We start from the raw sequence: 22,615 nt of genomic DNA, 5'->3' as shown, positions 1-22,615 counted from the left end.
TTGAAGTATAGTTAATGTACAATATTATATAAGTTACAGGTATATAGGTATATGGTGATTCACAATTTTTAAAGATTGTGCTTCACTTACAGTTATTATCAAATATTAACTATATTCCCTACATTGTACAATATATCCTTGTAGCTTATTTTATACGTAATAGTTTGTACCTCTTAATCCCCTACTCCTATATTACCCTTCCCACTTTCCCTCTCCCCACTGGTAACCACTAATTTGTTCTCTATATCTGTGAGTCTGCTTCTTGTTTTTTGTTATATTCACTAGTTTCTTGTATTTTTAAGATTCTACATATAAGTAACATCATGCAGTATTTGTCTTTCTCTGTGTGACTTATTTCACGTTGCTTAACACCCTCCAAGTCTATCCATGTTGTTGCAAACAGCAAATATCTCTGTATTTGAGAAAGAAAATGTTTACTCTTTCTTGGCACACAAGTTCCTTGATTATCTGTCTTCTACCCAAGTATTGTGCCCTATTTCCTGTAGCATTACCCTCCTTAGACATGCACATATAACCTTTGAATTTCAGTAATAATGAATCATTTTAATCCTTTTTTACTTAAACATATCTTTCCCTCACATTATTCCCTCTGCCTGGAGTACCACTGTATTAGTCAGGGTTCTCCAGAGAAACAGACCCAACCGGATATATAGACAAGATAGGTATCAGAGAAGATTTATTATAGGAATAGGCTCACATGATTACGGAGACTGAGTTCCCCAGTCTGCTATCTGCAAACTGGAGACCAGGAAAGCCTATGATGTAATTCAGTCTGAGTCCAAAAGCCCAAGATTATAGGGGGCTGTCCTGATCTGAGTCCAAAGGCCCAAGAATCAGGAACACCAATGTCGGAGTGCAGGAGATAAATGTCCCAGCTCAAGCGGAGAATAATTCCACCCTTCCTCTGATTTTTTTGTTCTAATACACCCTCAATGGATTGGATGATGCCCACACATATTGGTGAGAGTGATCTTTATTCAGTCTACACATTCAAATGCTAATCTTCTCCGGAAACACCCTCACAGACATACTCAGAAATAGTCATTTTACCAATTCTTTGAGTATCTCTTAGTTCAGTCAAGTTGACACGTAAAATTAACCATCACAATCATCTTCCTTTTATTTGCCTCTCAAACTTCTATAAATCTTCAAGTCACAAATCAGATAGACTCTGCCGTAAACTCTCTACCCAAGCCAATTTCAATATCCTTCCCTTTCTTCTACATTTTTATATATCTTGTACACATCTCCATTATAGCATTCGTCATCCTGCATGGTAGTTTTCTCTCCAGCACTCTAAGATTCTTGAGGGCAGAACAAGTTCCCTTTCCTCCCTGGTCCTAAAACAATGACTGGCACACAGGAGGCCTCAGTGACGTGAATGCTGTATTCAGCTTCTCAAAGGAGATTCGAACATTTGCCAGAAGCCTTAAAAGAAGGGAAAATGAGAATGAAATCAAGGGAATTATGATTTTTTCCCAATCAGGTATGGAATATATATATATATATTTGTCTGCCAGAAGATTTTAGCATTTTAGGCTTAAATTTCATTTCCTATTTTAGACCATACCCCAGCGCAGAAGTTGTCAGATCTGTTTTGTAAAGGCTGGTATTTCTTAAGTGCTCCATGAAGTTTTCGTTCAAAATAAATTTAGGGTTTTAGGGAAAATTGAATCTGGGCTCCTGATTTCCCTTAGCATTTAAACACCAAAGCATGATCTTGGAGTATTTTCCTTTTTGAATCTCGGCTCTATGATCCAGAACTCTGTTGACCCGCAACATTCTACAACTCCTGAAATAACTAATCAGTTTCCTTCTTCTGTTGTCTGCTACCTCTGCTTTGCATTTCTATTTTTGCATTTCAGAATGGCTGTCTTTTTATCAGTGGAGGAAGCATTTTTCTTATTGCATCATCTGTCTTCCTGATAATTTTCATTGTCAACTTTTTTCCGTTAGGAAAATAGGTATGTAAATTTATAATTCTCATCTCAGAGGATATTTAGGATTGGAAAAATGAGATATTGATATTTTTTAGTTAAAAATAGAATTGTTAGGCTCTTTCTTAACACTATCCCACAAGAGTAAGCACTGTTCATTCCTGGCTTATCCACCTGTATTACAAGATATAACAGAGAGAAAAGCAGGCTCATGTAGAAACTGCCATAGTTATTAGTTGCATGTGCAAATTTCTCTCCCATATGTGGGCCTTCCCTTCTCAAGAAGTTTAGTGGGCTCTTTTGTCAATCTCTTCAAAAATGACTGGTTTTTATCTGAAATATGTTGGAATAAATAACATAATAGACCCTTTTGTTGATTAAGAAGCTAGGAATAATTATCCCTTCTTGCCATTCCTTACCCCACGTATTAATTCTCTTTTCACTTTAAATTGATGTGAGGCCCAGCCTGCATGGTGCGGAAGACCTGGCTATTGGTGCATGTTAGACAAGACAAGGCCCCGTAATGACATCATGGGTTCGGGGATTCTGATTACTTCACAGTACAGTAACCTCTGTTATTTGGCCAGACTGCTCACCCCATGCATTTCTGTCTGTTTGAAACAAAGGAAACTGGGCAAGGGAAAGCACTGATGGCTCGGGACCAGTCTTTTTGATTGAGGGACTGAATGAACAGCACAAGTATGTCTTCTACTGACAGTAAGGATAATAATACATCCCCAGCATGTGACTAGCTCTTTATAGTTTACACTGATTTTTCACATGTGTTGTTTGATTTTAGCTTCAAATAAAACCATAAGATAGTTGGGGTAAGATGTCACCCTGACTTTACCAAAGAAGAACAAAGCCCAGAAACTAGCCCACTAGAATGGCACTCTCTATTGCTCCATGCTCCATCTCAAGAGTGAAAAAAGCAAATATTTACACAATAGAGAAGAGCCAAGATTCAAACCCAGGCAAACCGGCTCCAGAATCTGGTCCCTTAACCACCATGCTGTACTGCCTCTCACTGATGCCACTTCCTCCTAGACACACAGCACAGGCATCCACGCACTGCAGTCCAGAGAGGCTGAGTGCCCAGGTGGAAACAACACCGAAACTGCAGTCGCTCAGAATCACAGAAAAGCCTTTTGTTAGAGTGAAATGAAAATATCCAAGTGATAGGAGTTACCCTTCTCCCAGCTCTCATTATTCCTTCCTGCTTTTTCTCTTTGCTTTACACTTTAGAAGCCAAGAATCACAAATGTAAGATGAAGGGTAGGAAGAAGAATAGACAGAAAAACTGGGAAACCCTTTTAAGAGAAACTTACTGAAATGTGTCTGGGTGAACATTCTCCCTCCTGCAAAAGGACAAGGTTTGCACCCAGTGCATCTGGAACAGAGAAGCAGAATAGAGTAGTGGCTAAAAGCTTAGGCTCTGGAACCAGGCTACCTGGCTTCCAGTCTTAACTGTGCAACTTTAAACAACATACAATCTTTCTGTATTTTATTTTTCTCTCCTGTAAAAAGAGATGATAACAATAGTACTTCACAGGGTTTTCATGAAAATAGTATGAGCTAATACATGTAGACCAAAATTTAGGACCTGACCACAGTAAACACATGTTTGCTATTATTTTACATAATGAGATCATTTAAAAGCCTGACACATAGTAGGTGCTTAATAAATATTAGATCCCTTTCTTTATATATGGTTTAGACCACTGGAAATACTCACATTTTTTGAAAAGTATTTGCTTGATATCAGTTCCCTTGTTGCTGGGATAAACAGCTATTTATTACATTTTTGAGGGATTAGCTAGTTTCTTTTTTTAACTCTTGTCCAGGGGCTTTCCTCTAGTCCTTCCTAAATGTCATTTTTCCTATTTAACAAATTCAACAACTGCCACCTCTGCCAAATCTGTTTACCCACCTTAACTGTTTCATCAGCTTCACCCTAGTAGCACCTATTGAAACAGATAGTGTTTCTCTTTCACTTGTGGAACCTGGAGTCACTTAAGCAGTTTTTCTGTAATTCATTGCTCCTCTCATTGCAGTCACAATAAGAAGTCACGTTTCTAAGTTCTAATTCCTCTAGTCTCAATTGACATTTTCCAAGTGGTAAACCAGTTTTCTTCACTAGCCTATAAATTACATATGTGCGGGGATGTTCAAAGCTGTATTCCCACTGCCTGGCAAAATGCTGGAAACAAGAGGTACTTTATAAATATTTGTTGAAGAAATAAATCAATGCTGAAGGAATGAACAAAGTATAAAAAGACTTATTCTCCCCTACAATTAACTAGAACCTAATTAAGAAATTATCTGAAATTGATCTGAATATGAATTGCCTTCTACTTTTAAAAGAAAAAATTAATTTTAGAGACCTAAACTGATTATCATGGATTTAATTTAATACAGTTATAACAGTTTTCAGACCACATCTCGGGGTGAACACAGTCATCTCAATGTCTTAGACCTTCTATATCTACACAGTATACAATGAGAATAGTTATGAACATGTCAAAAGGGAGCTGGTACTATGCCCTCCCAGAACCATCAAGCCCTTACAACACAGGGCAGGATATTGGCCTCTGAACTTACTGTTCTTACGGTATCTTTTTTCCTAAATACTGGAATGGCTCGTTCCCTCACTGCATTCCAGTCTCTGTTCAAATTGCCTTTTCAGAGAGGCATTTCCTGATTATTCTATCTAAAATCAGCCACTTTAAAAAAAAAAACTTGTAAAACTAGCTTTATTGAAGTATAATGGACTTACAATAAACTGCACACATTTCAAGTGTACAGTTAGATGTTTGGCAATCAGATATACCTGTGAAACCATCACCACAATCAAGAAAATAAACATCTATCAATCACCTCCAAAAGTGTCCTCATGTCCTTTTATAATCCCTCTCACTCCCCTTCTTCCCATCCCCAAGTAGTCTATTTTCTGTTGCTATACATAAGTTTGCACTCTCCAGAATTTTAGATAAATGGATTCATACAAAATGTACTCTTTTTTGGAGAGTCTAGTTTCTTTTACTCTGCAAAATTATTTGGACATTCATTTCATGTAGTGAATGCACCAACTGTCCATTCCTTTTTATTGTTGAGTAATATTATATTGTGTGAAGATGCTGCAATCAGTTTATTTACCTATGGATGGACTTTCAGGCTGTTTCCAGTTGTTGGTTATTACAAGTAAGGCTTCTACAAACATTCATGTATACATCTCTATATAGCATATGCTTTCATTTCTCTTGGGTAAATACCCAGCAGTAGAATTGCTAGGCCATGTGGTAGATGTATATTTGACTTTTAAATAAACTATCAAAGTATTTCCCAAAGTGGTTGTACCATTTTATATTCCAACCAACATTTGAGTTCCAACTGATTCACATCATTGTCAGCACTTGGTGGGGTCAGCCTTTTAAATTTTAGACATTCTAATAAGTGGCATCACATTATGGTTTTCATTTGCATTTTCCTAATGTTTAATGATGTTGAAAATCTTTTCACATGCTTATTTGCTGTCTATATGTCTCTCTGGTCAAATCTCTGTTCAAATATTTTCCCATATGAAAAATTTGGTTGGTTTTCTTATTACTGAGTTTTGAGAGTTCTCTGTATATTCTAAATACAAGTCTGTTACCACATGTGATTTGCAAATGTTTTCTTCTAGTGAGCAATTTGCCTTTTCATACTTGTAACATTGTCTTTCAAAGAGTGGAATTTTAAAATTCTGATAAATTCTAACAATTATTTTTTAATTTTAGAATTGTACATTTGTTGCCCACCCCAAGTTTAAGAGTTTTCCTAAATTATTTTCCTAAATTTTCTTCTAGAAGTTTTATAGTTTTAGGTTTTGTATTTAAGCCTATGACTTTGAGCTCATTTTTATATATGGTGTGAGATATGGATTGAAATCTATTTTTTTACATATGAATCTCTAATTGGTCCAGCATTATTCTTTGAAAAGTCTCTCCTTTCCTTTCACCACAGAATTGCCTTTTCACCTTTATTAAAAATAAACTGATTTCTATGGTCATCAGTCTAACACCTTTATTCTGTTCCATTGACCTTTATGTCTATGTTAACACCAATACCTCACCATCTTGATGACCGTAGTTTTAGAGTAAGTCTTAAAGTCGAGAAGTATAACTTCCCCAACTTTATTCTTCTTTTTCAAAGTTATTTTGGTCATTCTTGGTCCTTTGCATTTCCATATGAATTTTAGGAGAAGCTTGACAATTTCCATACACACAAAAGAAACCTCCAGGAATTTTTATTGGGACTACATTGAATCTACAGATAAATTTAGGAAGAAGTGACATGTTAACAGTGTTGAGTTTTCCAATCCATGAATGCAGTATACCTTTCCATTTATTTAGGTTCTATGTGATTTCTTCCAGCAATGCCTTATAATTTTAAGTGCACTAGTCTGGCGCTTCTTTTGACAGATTTACTTCTTAAAATTTCATGTTTTTGATGGAATTGTAAATTATACTCATTTTTATTTGAAGTTCTTTTTATTGTTAGTATATAGAAATACAAATGATTCGGGGATATTGATCTTATATCCTGCAACCTTGCTAAGCTCACTTATTCTGGTAGCTTTTATATGAGTCTCGTGGGACTGTATATACAGGTAATCATGTCACGTGTGAACATAAAGAGTTTGACTTCTTCCTTTCCAATCTGGATACATTTTATTTCTTTTTTATGATTTATTGTGCTGACTAGAACCTCCAATGCAATGTTATATAGAAGTGCTGAGGGTGGACATCCTTTTCTAGTTTCCTGAACTTAGCTGGAAAGCATTCGGTCTTTCACAGTTAAGTGTGGTACTAGCTGTAGATTGCTTATCCCAGAGAAATAGAAACTTATGTTCACACAAAAAACCTCTACAAAAATGTTTATAACTGCTTTATTCATACTAGTCAAAAATGGGAAACAACCCAAATGTCCTTCAGTGGCTGAATCATTAAGCAAACTATGCTATAGCCATACTGTGGAATACTCCTCAGCAATAGAAGAGAATGACCTATCAACACACAGAATAATTTGTATGAATTTCAAGGGACTCATGCCAAATGAAAACAGTTGATCCCAAAGGCTACATATTATATGATTCTACATATAATATTCTTGAAATGACAAAATGATCAAGATGGAGAACAGATTAGTAGTTGCCAGAGCTTAAAGAGAGGGATAGGGAGAGAAATAGCCATGGCTATGAAGAGGTAGCAGGAGGGATGCTTGAAATGGTACTGTCTTCATCTTGACTGTGATGATGGTTACACAATCTGCACATGTGATAAAATTGCATAAAACTAAACACACACACACACGAGCGCACACACACACACACACACACACACGAGTGTATGTAAAACTGGAGAAATCTGAATATCAGTGGATTTCATCAATGCCAACTATCTGGTTGTGATATCACACTACAGTTCAACAGGATGTTACCACTGGGGAAAACTGGGTGAGTCTGTACAGAATCTCTCTTTCTTATTATGTCTTGTAACTGCATGTGAATTATCTCAAAATACAAAGTTTTAAAAAAGAAAATGAAGGGTTGAGACTGGAGATATCCAAGAACTGAATAAAGCATCATGTATCCATACTGTGGACTATTATGCAGCTATTTAATAGAACAAATTAGAGCTTACCATTTACTTGGTAGATTTTTCATAAGGCTTTGTTGAATGAAAAAAGTAAGGTTCAGAAATATGAGTGTGATACGATTCTACTTTTAAGAAACGATGTCCAAAAATACCCCTACATATACTTATCATTTATGTGTGTGTGTATATATATATATATGTATATGTATTTGTACATAGCTCTGTGTGTGTGTGTGTGTGTGTGTGTGTGTGATTTAACAATGGATAAATATATGTGAATATACATGCTAGTTTGTCAACATGAATTACCTTGAGGGAAGGATGAATGGTATGGATGGTATGGAGGGACTGAGGGAAGGAGTAACTAGAAAAATGGACAAAGAAAAAAAATAGAGACAGCACTAAAAGTACTAACATGTAAAACAATAGCAAATTTTCTTATATGCAGTTGTTATGTGTGTGTTTTGTGTTCTTATAAATTTACAGAAAATTTAAGATTTATTTTTGTTGCTTTTTATTTTATTATTCTTCTTCAATGGTTGCAAATTTATTGAGTTATACTTTACATACCATTCAGTTCACCCAAAGTGTACAGTTCAGTGGTTTTTAATATATTCACAAAGCTGTGCAACTGTCACCACAGTAAATTTTAAAACATTTTTATCATCCTAAAAAGAAATGCCATAGCCACTAAAAGTCACTCCCCTTTTACTCTCAATTCCCTCTCTCTATCCCTAGGCAACCACTAATCTACTTTGTTTCTATAGATTTGTCTATTATGGATATTTCATGTAAGTGGAATCATAAAATATATGATATTTTGTGTCTGGCTTCTTTCACTTAACATAATGTTTTCAAGTTCATCCATGTTGTTGCATCTATCAACTTTTTCTTTTTATTGCCAAATAATATTCCATTTTATAGCTATATCACATAGAATTTATCCATTCAAGGGCACACCCTTGCCCATGTGCAGAGTCATCCAGGATCCAGGGATGACAGTGATTATAGCAAAGTCCCTCTTGTCTCTTTCCCTAATCTTTCTGTAAAAGCTGTCTCCCTCAGTTGGTATCACACTCAGATATTAGCTTTCCCTAATTGCCAGCTGGTTGTTCTCTTGTTTTTCACCACAATTCCCTGATATGCGAATCGCTCCAGAGTCTGGTTCAATTACATTTGAGCAGGAGTAGTTTTTGAGGCCAGTCTTTGAAGTTTGTTCTGACCCCAGGAGGGCATTTCTAAGCTGTCTCTTTTCCTGGTTCTCTGAAACTATCTGGCTACTATTTAGCTTGTTGTCCTAATGCCTCCTTTTAATTGCTTACCCCAAAATCTCCGTTCTTTTTAATAGTCACCTTAGACTTGAACTTCCTCATACTCTAAATCAGATAAAATCAATTCCTTGGGATAGAGCTTTAGAGGTATCTGTATTCTTAGGGACCCTTTGTCAAAATTTACGAGCCAGTGTTCTGAGCATTGGGCTGGGATGGTAGCCTCTGGTCTTCTCATCTCAGCCTGCACTTCTGGGCATGGGACCTCAGCCCTGCAAGCAAGCAGGGATGAGGGCAATCAGAACCTCACTGTTCTAGACCTCCCACAAGTAGGATAGAGCTTCCACTTTACAAATGGGGGCTGCTCGGACAGAGGGAGTGCATGAGCTCTCAGCTACACTCACCGGGAATCTAACCTCTGCAACTTGGAGTTAGAGAGTATTAGACGCTGCTGGCCCGCCCTTTTAATAAGATACCATATCCCTTGGATGGGAGCTGAGGAGACAGAAGTCATCCATCCTCTTGGGCACACCCACCCAGAGTGGAGCTTCTTTCAAGCTGACCTGGGGAAGGAAGTGTGGGAGGGAGCAAGTCATGGCTCAGGTGCCATAGAGTCTCTATTCTTATCAAGTTTTAGTAGATTTTCTTGAATAAATATTTCTTCATCCTTTTTATGTTCTTAGGACAATTTCCAGAGACTTTTAATTGGTTGTTTAATTTCGTTTGGTTTTTTAATACAATTTTTTCCAGTTAAGTTTGCTTGGTTGGGGATAGGGCCTCACATTGCCATTGTTGAAGTGTTCCCCCCAGAATTATTTTTTTAAAGGCTGTGCCAAAGAAAACTCCTAGTTTCATCACATAGGCTGAGCTTCAATTTTCTTATCTGTAAATGAGGCTAATATTCCACACCACACTGCCTGGGACTAGTAACCCTGAGTAACTGTTAGTTTCTTCTTTCCCTCCTCTTATCTCACTTTTGGGGCTTAGAGAAGTTCTAGTTGAATAAAGATGCCTGCCCAATAATGCATTGTCATGTTTAAACATTTTAAGTCTCCAAGAAAGTATCTCAAGCAAAGTGAGAAGTATATGTAAACACTTTTAAAAACTGATCTTCAGACCTGAACCAGGGTCCTTTTAGAGTTTCCGCTCATGAGAATATACTTTAACAAAACCAGAAACCTCATGACTCAAGGTCTCTTTCTTCTTCCTCCCCTTCTCTCACCACCTACCCCTACCCCAGTCTCTTCCAACTCACTTCCCTCCTGCATTAAAACCTTCCACCAACATATGAGAATTACTGAATAGAAACTAAATGATTGAATAGTTAAAAGAATAAAATTTAGTCAGCCTTTATGAAGATTTGTAAAGTGACTAGTAATCAGTATTCTCTCTGAGCTGTTTTTGTGCAGCAATCTGGACCTTGAAATAACCTTCATCTCTCTCTCTCTCTCTCTCTCTCTCTCTCTCTCTCTCTCTCTTCCTCCCCCTATCTTTCTTTCTATTAAGAAGTGACAATTCTGTGAAAGTCATTTCCAGTCCTGCGTGTTTATTCATTTAACAAAGATGATTTAATGCCTAGACTGTGTGTAGCACTCTTCTAGGTACTTGGTCCCTGGAATGCATCTTAAGAGATGAGATGGGATTTGAGGAGCTGCCCAATCAGCATATGCCTCACCAAACCAAAACATGATTGTCATGTTTGCTTAATCTTTATGCAGCTCATAGATTAAAATGATCAGAAGGAATATCTTTTTTTTGTGAGGGGGGTTCAAGATATATATTTTTAATTGAATTGGGGGTGTGACCCAAGGAGAGGCTCTAATTGATGCTTAACCTTTATCTCCACCTTGTACTAGCTTTAGACCTGGCCAAGGACAAATAGCATCTTGCTTTCAAAATCTCATGCAGGTAATATTGAACAACAAGAATCCCTTAAAATTGATTCCTAAACTGCTACAAATGTTTTGAGCTTCTTAAAAGATCTAGAACCTGGTTGGTTCTACTTAAAAACCTAGCAATCTTCTTTTAAATAAAGAATTTAGAGAACAGATAGACTTATAAAAATTTTAATCTGAAACTAGGGGGATTTTATGTACTTTGGATTGTGAACTGAAAATTACATTATTTTGTTTAGCGGGTGCATAATGAACCCTTACTACTTTCAGTATTAGCAAGAAATACTCCTACATTCAAGAAATGTCTTGTATATAAATAACTATAATGTTAGACAGAAAATATTTGTTATAATAGAGGAGCTAAAAATTCCACTTAAAACAGATAAGGAACAGATTTATTCCTCTTAGACAGGATTAGAAATTGTTTCATAAAGGAAATGTCATCTGGTCCAAAGCCAATGAGAGGGCAGAAATGTAGGGACATCATAAAAGCAACCCAAGTACATTACAGGCTGCCTTTAGAGACCAGACAGTAATCCATGTGACTGGAGCACTGGGAAAAGGGAAATGAAATTCAAGGATTTGTAGTAATCATGAAGACCCTGAAATGTCATCAAAGGAGTTGGTTTATTTTGAAGCCAACTGAAAACCACGGAAGGGTTTCGAAACAGGGAGTTATAATCAAAACGTCCTTAAAGAGATTATTCTGACACCCATGTATAAAATAGATTAAAAAAAATCAGAGGTCGGAAGACCAGTACAGAGGCCATAGTTGTATTAGGCCAGGTGGACCTGAACTAAGAGAGCAAAATCACAGTAGATGTCAGTTCTATAAACATGAAACAGGAATCAGAATCAAGGGAATGGATGCAAGAGCTACTATAATGAGGATGACCAGAACTTGGGAACCAATGCCAGCAGTGAAAGAGGGAGCACAAGATGTTTTGCAGTTGGATATCTGTGTTCTGGGGAGGTTGACAATGTTCTTAAAAAGAATAAGGAAAAAGAAAGATAAGGTTTGGGGAAAGAAGGAAAGTGATGTTTCACTTATTCAATAAATATTTATTGAGCACTTACTTTGTACCAGGCACTGTTCCAGGTGACAGAGTCCTATCTTTAATTTTTAAAACACTTTATGTGGTCAAGTCAGTGTTCCCAGTCTGTGTGACTCCAAAGGCAGAACAGGAGACAGGGAGTAGGAATCAGGTAGGAAGTAAAATATCTTTTTTTGGGGGGGGGGGGGTTTCTCTTTATATATTTCTAATTGAAGTATAGTCAGTTATAATGTGTCAATTTCCAGTAGTAAAATATCTTTCTAATAAATGGAGGCTTTTTGATAAGTAGTAAGAGCTCTGTTACAGGCAGTATTCTAGCATAAATTGGATGATATTCCTCCAGGAACGCTGTGACAAGGGATTCCTGCATGAAGAGGGACTAACCTTTCTGCAAGTTCTCTCCCAACCTTAAGGAAGAGTCTGTTCTTTCATGATCTGTTCCTATGGGTTCTACTATTAATCTCTGGTTTCTCTCAATTATTAAATAAATTGCTCAGTCTGTCTGCCATTCAATAAAACTCACACATTTACATCTGTTATTCTTAAATTTTATTTTTGGTTAGGGCTCTTCTTTATTAAAAATTCTACCCAGTAATGTTACCTTTAGAGCTAATTTAGAATGCCAACCCTGGTAGATTGGGTTATTAATATCAGAGGGGAAAAGGACTTCTTGTGCCTAATAGTATTTTTGTTTGGAAGAAGCCTTGCAGATGAGAAATGAATTATCTTGACTTCAAGATTGCGATGCAGTTTCTATATTTTGCAGTAATTCAAGAAGGAAAAAACATACCTCAGAGAGGTTCATTTTGATACAGCATGGTAAAGAAAGAGAATTGTTCTCCAAGCACTGCAGAGCTTCAGATCGGAAACATATATCTGTGCTGCATGTAAAAAAAGAAGAAAGGGAAAGAAAGAGGAAAAAAGGAACAAGGGAACCTGTAGGGAGCTTGCCTATAAGCTATAGTTAAAGCTTTGCATTTCCTGGTGTCTTTTGAAACGTCAGATTCCACAACAAATAGCTCTGTAACGTATAACCAGTATGAAGATTCAATTCAGATTTAAGCACTTTGGTTTGCGTTTGAATCTTGCTATTTTCTGCATTTGTTTTGACTGCTCTCATCATTCAAGATTGACGCTTGGATGGGTGTGTAGGAGGAAGCAGCAGCAGCAGGCTTACAGCTTGCAGACAAAAAAAATCTGCCTTATCTGATGGCTATTATTGAAAATGCGAGGTGTAGCCTGGGCTGGGTAATGAAGGGGAGCGAGCGAGGGGGAGCACGGAGCATGGAGCTGCATACTGATGAGTGTAGGAGTACTTGATAAAAAGAATTCTGGCTGCCGGCCGTGCATTGCTCATTGTGGAGTACTCCAACAATCACATAGAACGCAGACCAGCCTAAGCTGACAGCTTGATATGCCTTCTTCTGCTGCCTGGTTTGGGGGCTGTATGACGTACTGGTCGGTAGTAAAGATTAATATGTAAGAAATGTGGAGCTAGGATCAAGTCATACTCCACAGCCTGCCTGGCAAACTATGTTTTACTTCTGACTTTGCTCTCTCGCTGAGAACATTAATCTGTCAAGCTGGCGGGCTCCTTTGATAGCAACTTTCCCAGGAGCATGATGTGGCAATGCCACCTCTCAGCCCAGGACTACCGCTATTACCCCGTGGACGGCTACTCCCTGCTTAAACGCTTCCCTCTTCATCCTCTTACAGGACCCCGATGCCCTGTCCAAACAGTGGGACAATGGTTGGAAAGCATTGGGCTACCTCAGTACGAGAACCACCTGATGGCTAATGGATTTGACAATGTGCAGTTTATGGTAAGACGCTCTCTGTGTCCACAGAGCTGCCTTTTGTCTGTCTTTGCTTCTTATGTGTCTTACACGGCTCAGAGGCAGCCTGATTTGCACCAAAACCGGTCAGTTTTATATGTGTAACTGCATCAGAAAATCGGATGCCCTTAGGACTGAACTTACTGTGTACATATAGACACTTGCTGAAAAATGAGATCTATGTGCATCCATATACATGTGTATTATATGAATGAACCGGTGCGAGTACTATTTATAGGCAGTGAAAGATTAACATTTATATTCTCCCTGTCATTCTTTGTGTGATTTTTATAAATTTGTAATCTTGGAATACCCAGTTATATTATAGCACTCTTCAGTTAATTCTAGGTTCCTAAAACATATTATTTCATTTGAACATCAGCATTTTAGTGGTTAATTAGACAATTTGTCGTGTTTACCATGTGAAGATCATTTTTTCCCTGATAATTGTCTGATAAGCAGTTTAAATTGTGTGGATGACCTTTAGTTCATTAGCAAACTGCTTCAGATGGTCAATTATAGAGAGCTTTCACTTACTTCACGTGCTGATTAAAGAGCAATGAGGTATTGTTTATTTCTGTAGGTAAAAAACTAACACTTCAGTCAGTTAACTGTCAATATCTAGAAAGAGAGGCTGATGGACTAGGAACATTAGTGTACTTCTGAATACTGGTCTGCCTGCAAACTAAATCTGGTGTGTGCCAACTTCCCACTGTGATGAATATAGGTGAGGAAGGAGGATGGGGAGATGTGCAGACCCATAATACAGCTTTCTAATCATTTACATACCACCCCCAGTGCTCATCAGTTTCCCTTGTTAAGCTACGTCACAGTCCTCAATACCTTTCCTTGCTTTTAAGGTCCCATCACACAATATTACTGATCCCTAAATTTAGAGAGAGCTATATAATATAGGCATGTAGCACATAAATGGCTTGCAGAAACAATAGCCATTTCCAAATAAAATGCTGGGGCTAACACCTGAAGCTTATTAATGACAGAATTGATAACACGATACTGAGAGCTGGTCATGTCTTTTTATTTCCATTTGAGATTATTTTCTCCAAGCTTGTCTTGACTATTGTAGATTTGAAAATTATTCTAATTGTTAAACTTCTGCTTCTTCTCCAAAAATATGTGTGCCCTGTGAGCTTTTTCTAAAAAGCTACATAAAGTAGTAAGACTTATGAGCTATAAGTAATTCTATCCATAGAATCCTTTATGAACCTATTTTTTATAATGAGATATAAAGCCACTGTTATTTTTCTCATGTCTAAGAATACTGTCACTGACTAGACTGATATTGTGGGTATTGAAATAGAGAAAAAGTGAAATTGCTTCAATTGCTGTGAGTCTTAGGACACTGAGCAGAATTAGGACAGACTTAGGGCACTAAACATGACGCTAAGAATTAGAGGAACTGTCAAACAGAATGAAAGTCTTTTCATCGTTATTTATATTTACTGCACATGTTGATAAGTCTTTATTCTCTCTCCTTACCTTTGCTTGAAATAAGACTTTCTCATTTCCACTCCTCAAACCCTTGTCCAAATTTATTCTGGTCCCATGAGAAGTTAGGTAGGTATTTGGATTCTCTGGATTATTTGTCTGCTTTGAAAGATTTGAATTCAGCATAATTTTCTTCTGAATGTTTAATACTTTTGAACAAATATAATCTCTTTTTGAAAGCCCAATTCAAAGGTTAATCAAACAGGTTTCAAATAAGCATTTGGAGATCGTAGAAAAGTATTCATGAATGAGATATGTATAAGCATCCCAAAATTGATCTGGGAGGCAAAAATCCTGGACATGTGTGACAAAACCAAGGTCTGATCTTTTCCATAGATAATTGTCTTAATTTTTTTAATTTCAAGTATTGTATATAATTTTCCAGAAATTAAGAAAACATGGTTATTTCAGATGAATCAATCAAATATTTTCTACATGAGGTAGAATTAACTTTAAAATTTTGAATTGTAATTCAGAGGAGTTAATTATGAAAATGAAGCAAATCATAAAATGGTGTTACCAATTATTACTTTACATGTAGCTATACACCATTTATTTACTACTCGTATCATAAAATCAATTTCTGCCTCTATAAAAATTATTTATTGATCTCCATAATCTAATTTATTTAATTATGAACTTAGTTAAAGTACCCTAATATGATCAGCCAACTTTAAGAAATATTTCATTAATGTGGTGAAAAATCTGTTAGACCCGCTTGGTCTTCACTCAGTATCATATTCTAGCTTTTGTTTTTCTTGAAGCACATTCTGACCTGCGTTTATTCATCCTGTTGCCTAAGCAACAAGCACCACACTCCTATTAACTATGATGTAGTGCAGGTCTTATTAGCTTTTTAGAACAAGACAGTAGAGACTGCAAAAGGATATAATTAATGTTGGTTGAAAATCATAGTACATCCATGCATAGACATACTTTATTTAGGAAACATTCTCGAGTCAATTTTTCATTTAATCAGTATTCCATTAACAAATGTGAGTTTCAAAGGGTCCATATAAGTAACTTGCAAAGTATTTATTGAAAGCTTTAAGAAAAAAATTTTGTTAACTCTGTTCTACGTGCTCTTACACATAAGCACAACATATGGATGATTTATGCACCAGGCTATGATTAACTTTAATAAAGATTTATTACATCAATTCCTCAACATGGTTAGAAAAGAAGGACCCCCATTTATTTTTAAATATTTATCAATCATTGCTTCTTTGGGCTCTTAAAACTTATCCTTGATTTTATTGATGTGTCAAATTTTATTTTTCAATAGCTGAAAGTCAAAATTCCAAACTTTTCCTTTGTGTATTTGGTTCTGGTTTGCAGAATAGTTGTGCGCACAGTATTGACCCTTATGTATTCTTAAAAAATAAAAAATAAATGGAAATTGGTACAAAGAATAGCTGCAAAAGTACATGGGGTCACCTAAGACTTTGGAAAAGTCAGATCCATGTTGCAACCAGAAGTTCCTTCAACACAGAACCCTTTGTCTGAAGACTTATCCGAGCCCCACTCTACCTGCTCTCTCTGAAGTCATACATCATCAGCTCCCTTCCAATTAGGCACGTCTGCCTGTACTCACTGGCCTTGGGGAATACTGCCATAGTCCTCTGACATCCCACCCATTTTCCCCAACTTTGTAACACACAAAATGTGTCTAAGTTTCGACATTACATTTCTTTTCATCAAGGAGTTTAGGTGTGAAGTGATTACTCTACAAAATGCACATGCTGTTTACTTCCTTATTATATATGTTTCTACCATCATCTCTTTTCCTAGCCTGATGACTGCTTCCCAAAATTTAAGTCTCAAACTACCTATCCTTGTCGTGATGACGGCTCATATGTACTCTGCCTCAGCCTCCGCAGCTATTTCCTTTCCTTTCTCTCTGTCTTTTATCCTCAAAAGTCTAACTCAGTTCCTGCCTTGTTTTTGTAGCTTTGCTTGAGGATTCCAGTCCTTAGCAGCCTCTCTTTTCTCTGAACTCATGTATTGGTTGTATTCAGCATGAAAAATTACATTTGGCATGCCATTATTCACTCTCTAGAATTAGGAGTTAAGTTTTCACTTGTATATATATCATCTCCCCAAAACTGGAAGCTATTCAGATCCAAGTTCTGCGGATTCAATTTCCTTTCCTTTCTCACACTCCTAGCATAATGTTGTGTACCCAGAAATCTCCCCATAAAAACTGGATGCACAGCAGAATGGTGTAGATGGACCTCCAGCCTCATTTTTAAACTGGAAGCCTTGTTTTACCAGTGGAAACATAGAGCATTAGTACCCTTCATTCATTCACGCAATAAATACTCCATAAATATTTTTTGTGGGCTAGGGACAGTCTTAATTCCTAGCGATGTAGCAGTAAATGATACATGATCTTTGACCTCAGGCAGGTTACAGTATTGCTCTCAGAACTATCATATTATTTGCATGGACATTGTGCATACATTGCTTCATATGCTCACACACGTGTATACACACCCTATGTCACGAGGGTCTTGCCCCTCATCTTTCCATATAATCACCATTCTTCAACATATTACTTACTAGCAATTGTTTTTTTAGCAACAAATTGCAGTAGGTAATGGAAGAGGTAAAAATCTAACATCGCATGGAATAAAAGAAGATAAAAGTACTGATAACATCAAAACACTGGCTGTGTTATGATTTATAGTCCAAAGACTGTATTAAGAAGTTTATATTACTTGGAAGACTGACCCATATCTTCACCATGATAACTAGCTAACAATCATGTTTGTCACCTCTAATTAAAAAGGGGGAAGAATAAAATTATACCAACTCATTTTTTAAACATCTCCTATGTTTCAAGTAATTGCTATTGAGGTTGGCCTGGGATGCTTTAACCACTATTAAAATATTCAAAATACAGCCTTTACAGAGTAAGATATAAAAATAATATCAGGAGCCCTATGTGAACTGGCATTCTGTACACTTCGGTAGATAGCCTTCATAAAGAACTGAAGGTCAAAGCGAGTACTGCCTGTTAGATACTGAAGTGGAGTCACAGAGTCCTTGGAAGTCATCCACTGAGCTAAAGATCTGATCAAGATTGATCTTATAAGTATTTAATTAAAACTTTTTTTCATTTTTGTGGTATATTTTACATGCTAATAGACTTCTCTTTTCTGCTCTTATATAACTTTTCTGTAATACGAGCACCATTTGCGGTTGACCTGATAAAATGACCTTTTAAGTATCTTAGCAGCATATCATGATCCAAGTAAGAAGTTAAATTTGTGAAGCAGAAAAATAAATTGTCTCTAAAGGGTAAGACTAATAACCTCCGTGATGATTTCCTGTTTCAAACATTGCTTAAGAAAATGTTATAAAGGTACTGAGATTTAAAGGTATAAAAGAAATATACCTGCCACACTCCCTACGGCTTCCTGTTTCTGAAACAGGCTAGGCTCTGAATTGAGTGGGTGGCTTCATATCAGAAGTGCAGCTTTAATTTTCCAAACTCATTTAAGCCAGTAGTTATACACCCACTTTTGCAAAGAATAAAAAAGTTTTTTTTCAACTATAAGCATTTAAGATCTGTTGGTAACCAAAAGTCAAAGCCAGGAGGGAGTTATTCTTTATTTGGACAACAGCTTAATTACAAATATAATAGGCAGTAGCCTCACAGTGATACGAGAGAGAGAGAGAACTAAAGTAAGATTTCTCATTTCCACTGTCTCATTTCTGTATGATTCGGTTTACTCACCTGTAAAATCAATCTAATGAAAGATCCGGGAGAAATGTTCTTTGGGCTTGTTATTTAATATTTTGAGCTCTTTAAAGATGCAGGGTACAATAGTGGTGCTGGCACAGCTATTAATTGTTCTTGTAGATCTCATTAGCCTCGGAAGGACTCTGCTTGCTTGTGCAGCAGAAAGTCAGAAACGAGGGCATGTGCAGGGATGGTCATTTGAGAAGGATGGCCTTCAGAAAAAACAGTAGCCGCCATTCTAATTCGGTGACACTAACAAGAAAAGAGCCTTTTCTCCCACCCAGAAGGTACTCTGATTGCATACTTAAGCATTAAAATATGCTGCCTCATTTTCTAATAATTCAGTACTACAACTCCCATTCCTAACTAATGCTCACATGAAATGGCCTTTAATTTAGTCATGCAGCATATTTGCATAATTTGGTCTCCAGTATTGCTTCAAATGACCCGGACTTTGGGATGAGGAATTTACTTCGTGAATCCAAAAACTTACTAAAACTGCTGAATGACAGACTAATTTTAAGAAATCCGGCCACAATTACATTTCTTTACTTCTTTAAATAGACAGATCTCTCAAACTAATGTTCAGTGGTGATGGCCTCTGTTTTCTCATCTCCAGTCACCTCCTTGACCCCTATAATCCAGCCTGCTTCCCAACTCTTCAGCTAAAATTGTCCTCTTTTAAGTCAGCTGTGAGCTGCTTCTTGCCAAATCCCACCACCCCCTCTTTTTTTCATTTTATTTCTCTTTGGCCTCTTTACAACATCTGATTTTTACTATCTACTCCTTATTGGTATTTATTCCCTTACTGAAATTTATTTGGGGTCTGTGACATTACATGCCCTTTCCAATCACTCCTATTTTCCTAATCCTCCTCCTTTTGAAGGCGGGCAGTGCTCAACTTGTCCATCCACTAGAGAAACCATTACTTCTCAGATCCACATCTGTCCCTACTCTTCGTCTCTTTCTTCCTGGTGCCCAGTGCTATCCAGCTACTCAATAAACATTTCCAAACACATATATGTATACCAGACATTTAGCACAGACCTAGTATCGAATAAATATCCAACAAATATTAAGTATTACTGTAGAATAATTGCTCCAAAGTGATCTTTCTAAAGCACACATTTGCTTTAGCATGCCTCTGCTTAAAACCTTTCAATGATTCTCAGTTACCTATGGGAGATTATATTTACAAAATCCTTCATATGGCTTTCATATTCAGGATCTTTTATGACCTGCCAAATCCAACTTATTTTCCAGCTTCATCTGTTACCATTCCTCTCTTTACCATTCTCTAGAACTGTGTATTTTTCTGTCATTGCCTGGCCTTTGCACATGCTGCTGTCTCTGCTGAAAATTACCTTCCTTCCCCTCTTAACTCCTTTTTATCCTTTAGTTCTTAGCCTGGTTGTCCCTTCTTTCAGCTGTCACTTCTTCCCTGTCTCTACAGGTATGGCCAGGAACCCTTCTTCTGTAGTTCCCTTTCTTACCCCTTGTCTTCTTGGGCTGTATTGCCTATTTACTTGCCCACCTAAACTCACCAGCTCTGCCACACACAAACACTAGAACAGGGGTCAGCAAACTTGTCTTGTAAAGGGCCAGATAGTAAATGTTTTAGATTTTGAAAGCTGTATGATCTCTGTCACAACTATTCTATTCTGCTGTTTATCATGAAAGTGGTCATAGATAAGACATAAATAAATGGGCCTGGCTGTATTCAAATAAAACTTTATTTACAAAAAACAGGCAGATCTTGTCAATGGGCCATCATTTGCCGTCCTTGCACTTGAGTTTGAACTCCCTGAGAGTTAGCAGTATGCTTTGATCCTCTGTGTCTCCAGGGATAGCCCTTGGCTTAAATGTGTAGACACAATAAATGTTTGATGAAACGAGGAAGGAGGAAGGAAAGGAAGAAAGGAGAAAAGGAAAGAAAAGGGGAGTCAGGAATCAGGCAGATGGCTCCAGCAAGATTCCTGAAGGTCTGTTTTGGTTTCAGAAGAACCCGGCCAATAGCTGAGGATATTCAGAGCGAGATCCAGCCTTCAGGAGTCTGACAAGAGCCAAGAGGGTGTTTTTGCTCTAACCAATCAGACTGGAGTATATTTTCAGCAAGGGAACTGCACAGGCATAGGAGCTAGAAAAACACATCTGCAGAGGAAGCCTGTTATTCCCTCTGTTTGGAATTCCTTTCTCTTTCTTCTTCACCTCATTGTGCAGCATTGTTCATGATTGAGCCTAAGCATCACTTCCTCCAGAAAGTATTCCCCAATGCCTTTCTGTCATAACCGCCCCTTCTCTGTGCACCTCTGGCATCCTTTTCTTAGTCCTATGCTAGGCCTCATTAGATTGCATTGCAATTATGTTATCTGTTCAGATATCTGCCTCCCACCCCAGAAAGTGAGATCCCTAGAGGCAGAGAGTGAGTCTTATTTATCTTTGTATTCCTAAAGCCTAGCACAATGCCTGGTATACAGTAGCTTCTCAATAAATATTGATTGGATGGCACTTTTAAGTTTTACTTAGTTATTTAGTTTCATATAAATTATCCCATGTATATCTCACCATATCACTATCAGTAATTATTAGTATCCCCATACTATTAATGAAGATAAAGTTTTAAAAATTGTCCAGCCAGCATCTAGGTTTCAAAACCAAACTGCTTGGACCTAAAAGTCCCTGCTCAATTCACTTCAAACCACACTATTTCATCATTCCTCCCTTCATTCATTCAACAAATGTATCTAAAGCCCCTGTTAGATTGCATACACTGAACAGGACACTGACCTGCCCTTCAAGCCCTCCCAGCTTGTTGGACTTCTGCTCCTTTGAGGGACCTCTTTATCTAACTTCTTCTTATCTCTCCACCTCCTCCCCACTACTTCTCAAGAGGACTTCTGCTTTACCAAGACCGAAACGTCACTGCCAAACAAATACATACCTCCATTTTTTTTTCATGATTTTCCTCCTACCTAACATAGCCTATCTCCTCCCAATTGCCTATTCAAGGAAGACTCATTCCCTAAAGCCCTGGTCCCTCCATCTGCTCTGTGGAGACTTCCTCTGCCCTGCTCACCTCTTCAGCTTCATCTTTCCCCGTCTCAGGCTCTGGCCATGTTGAATTAGTATAGTCTTACACTTGTGCCACACTAGCTTACGAGTCCTTGCCTTTGCACACTCTGCATCTTATGCACACTGTTCTCTGCCCGGAACAATACCTTCTTGCACTCCTTCTGAGCCTGGCTCACTCTTTCTTTAAAAACTGTCTTACAGTTTCCTTCTGGGGACCCTTTCAAACAAATTCTTTGGTATTGCTCAGCTATTCTTCAGTGGCCTCTCATGGCACCCTGCTCAGACCTCTGGTAGAGCAGGCTTATCATCCAGGGCTGAATTAGCTGCTTCTTTACTTCTTTCTTCCCTGAGAGTAAAGATGCTGTCTGTTTCAGTGTTACTTTCCTGGTCACTAGCACATAATTGGTCCTCATATGAATGTACTGGGGCTGCCCTAACAAAGCGTCGCAAACTGTGACACAAGTTGTCTCACAGTTCTGGATGCTGGAGGTCCAAGATGTCAGCAGGTATCAGCAGAGTCAGTTCCTCCGAGAGCTTTCAGGAGAATCTGTTATAGGCCTCTCTCCTTGACTTAGAGGTTTTTTCCCCCCATGTTTTCACATTGTCTTCCATCTGTGCATATCTGTGTCCAAATTTCCT

The 22,615-nt window shown here is 37.5% G+C and overlaps 1 protein-coding gene across 9 annotated transcripts in view; it reads left to right on the top strand.

The window, feature by feature from the left end:
• Positions 1–22,615, top strand: part of ANKS1B (ankyrin repeat and sterile alpha motif domain containing 1B) — an 857,966-nt gene that overhangs the window by 490,926 nt on the left and 344,425 nt on the right. For 5 of the 9 annotated variants that reach the window (XM_010989991.3, XM_010989990.3, XM_031462969.2 and 2 more), the window contains exon 15: positions 13,529–13,635. In XM_010989991.3, the coding sequence (XP_010988293.3) occupies positions 13,529–13,635 (107 nt within the window). Of the gene's footprint in view, positions 1–13,028; positions 13,636–22,615 lie in introns of those variants that run through there. The other 4 variants (XM_064491621.1, XM_064491622.1, XM_031462972.2 and 1 more) reach the window with 2 other exon arrangements.

This window comes from Camelus dromedarius, chromosome 11 (genome assembly GCF_036321535.1).
Source record: "Camelus dromedarius isolate mCamDro1 chromosome 11, mCamDro1.pat, whole genome shotgun sequence".
NCBI lineage: Eukaryota > Metazoa > Chordata > Mammalia > Artiodactyla > Camelidae > Camelus > Camelus dromedarius.
Note: the sequence above shows the minus strand (reverse complement) of the source record. Positions and strands in the feature narration are given on the sequence as shown.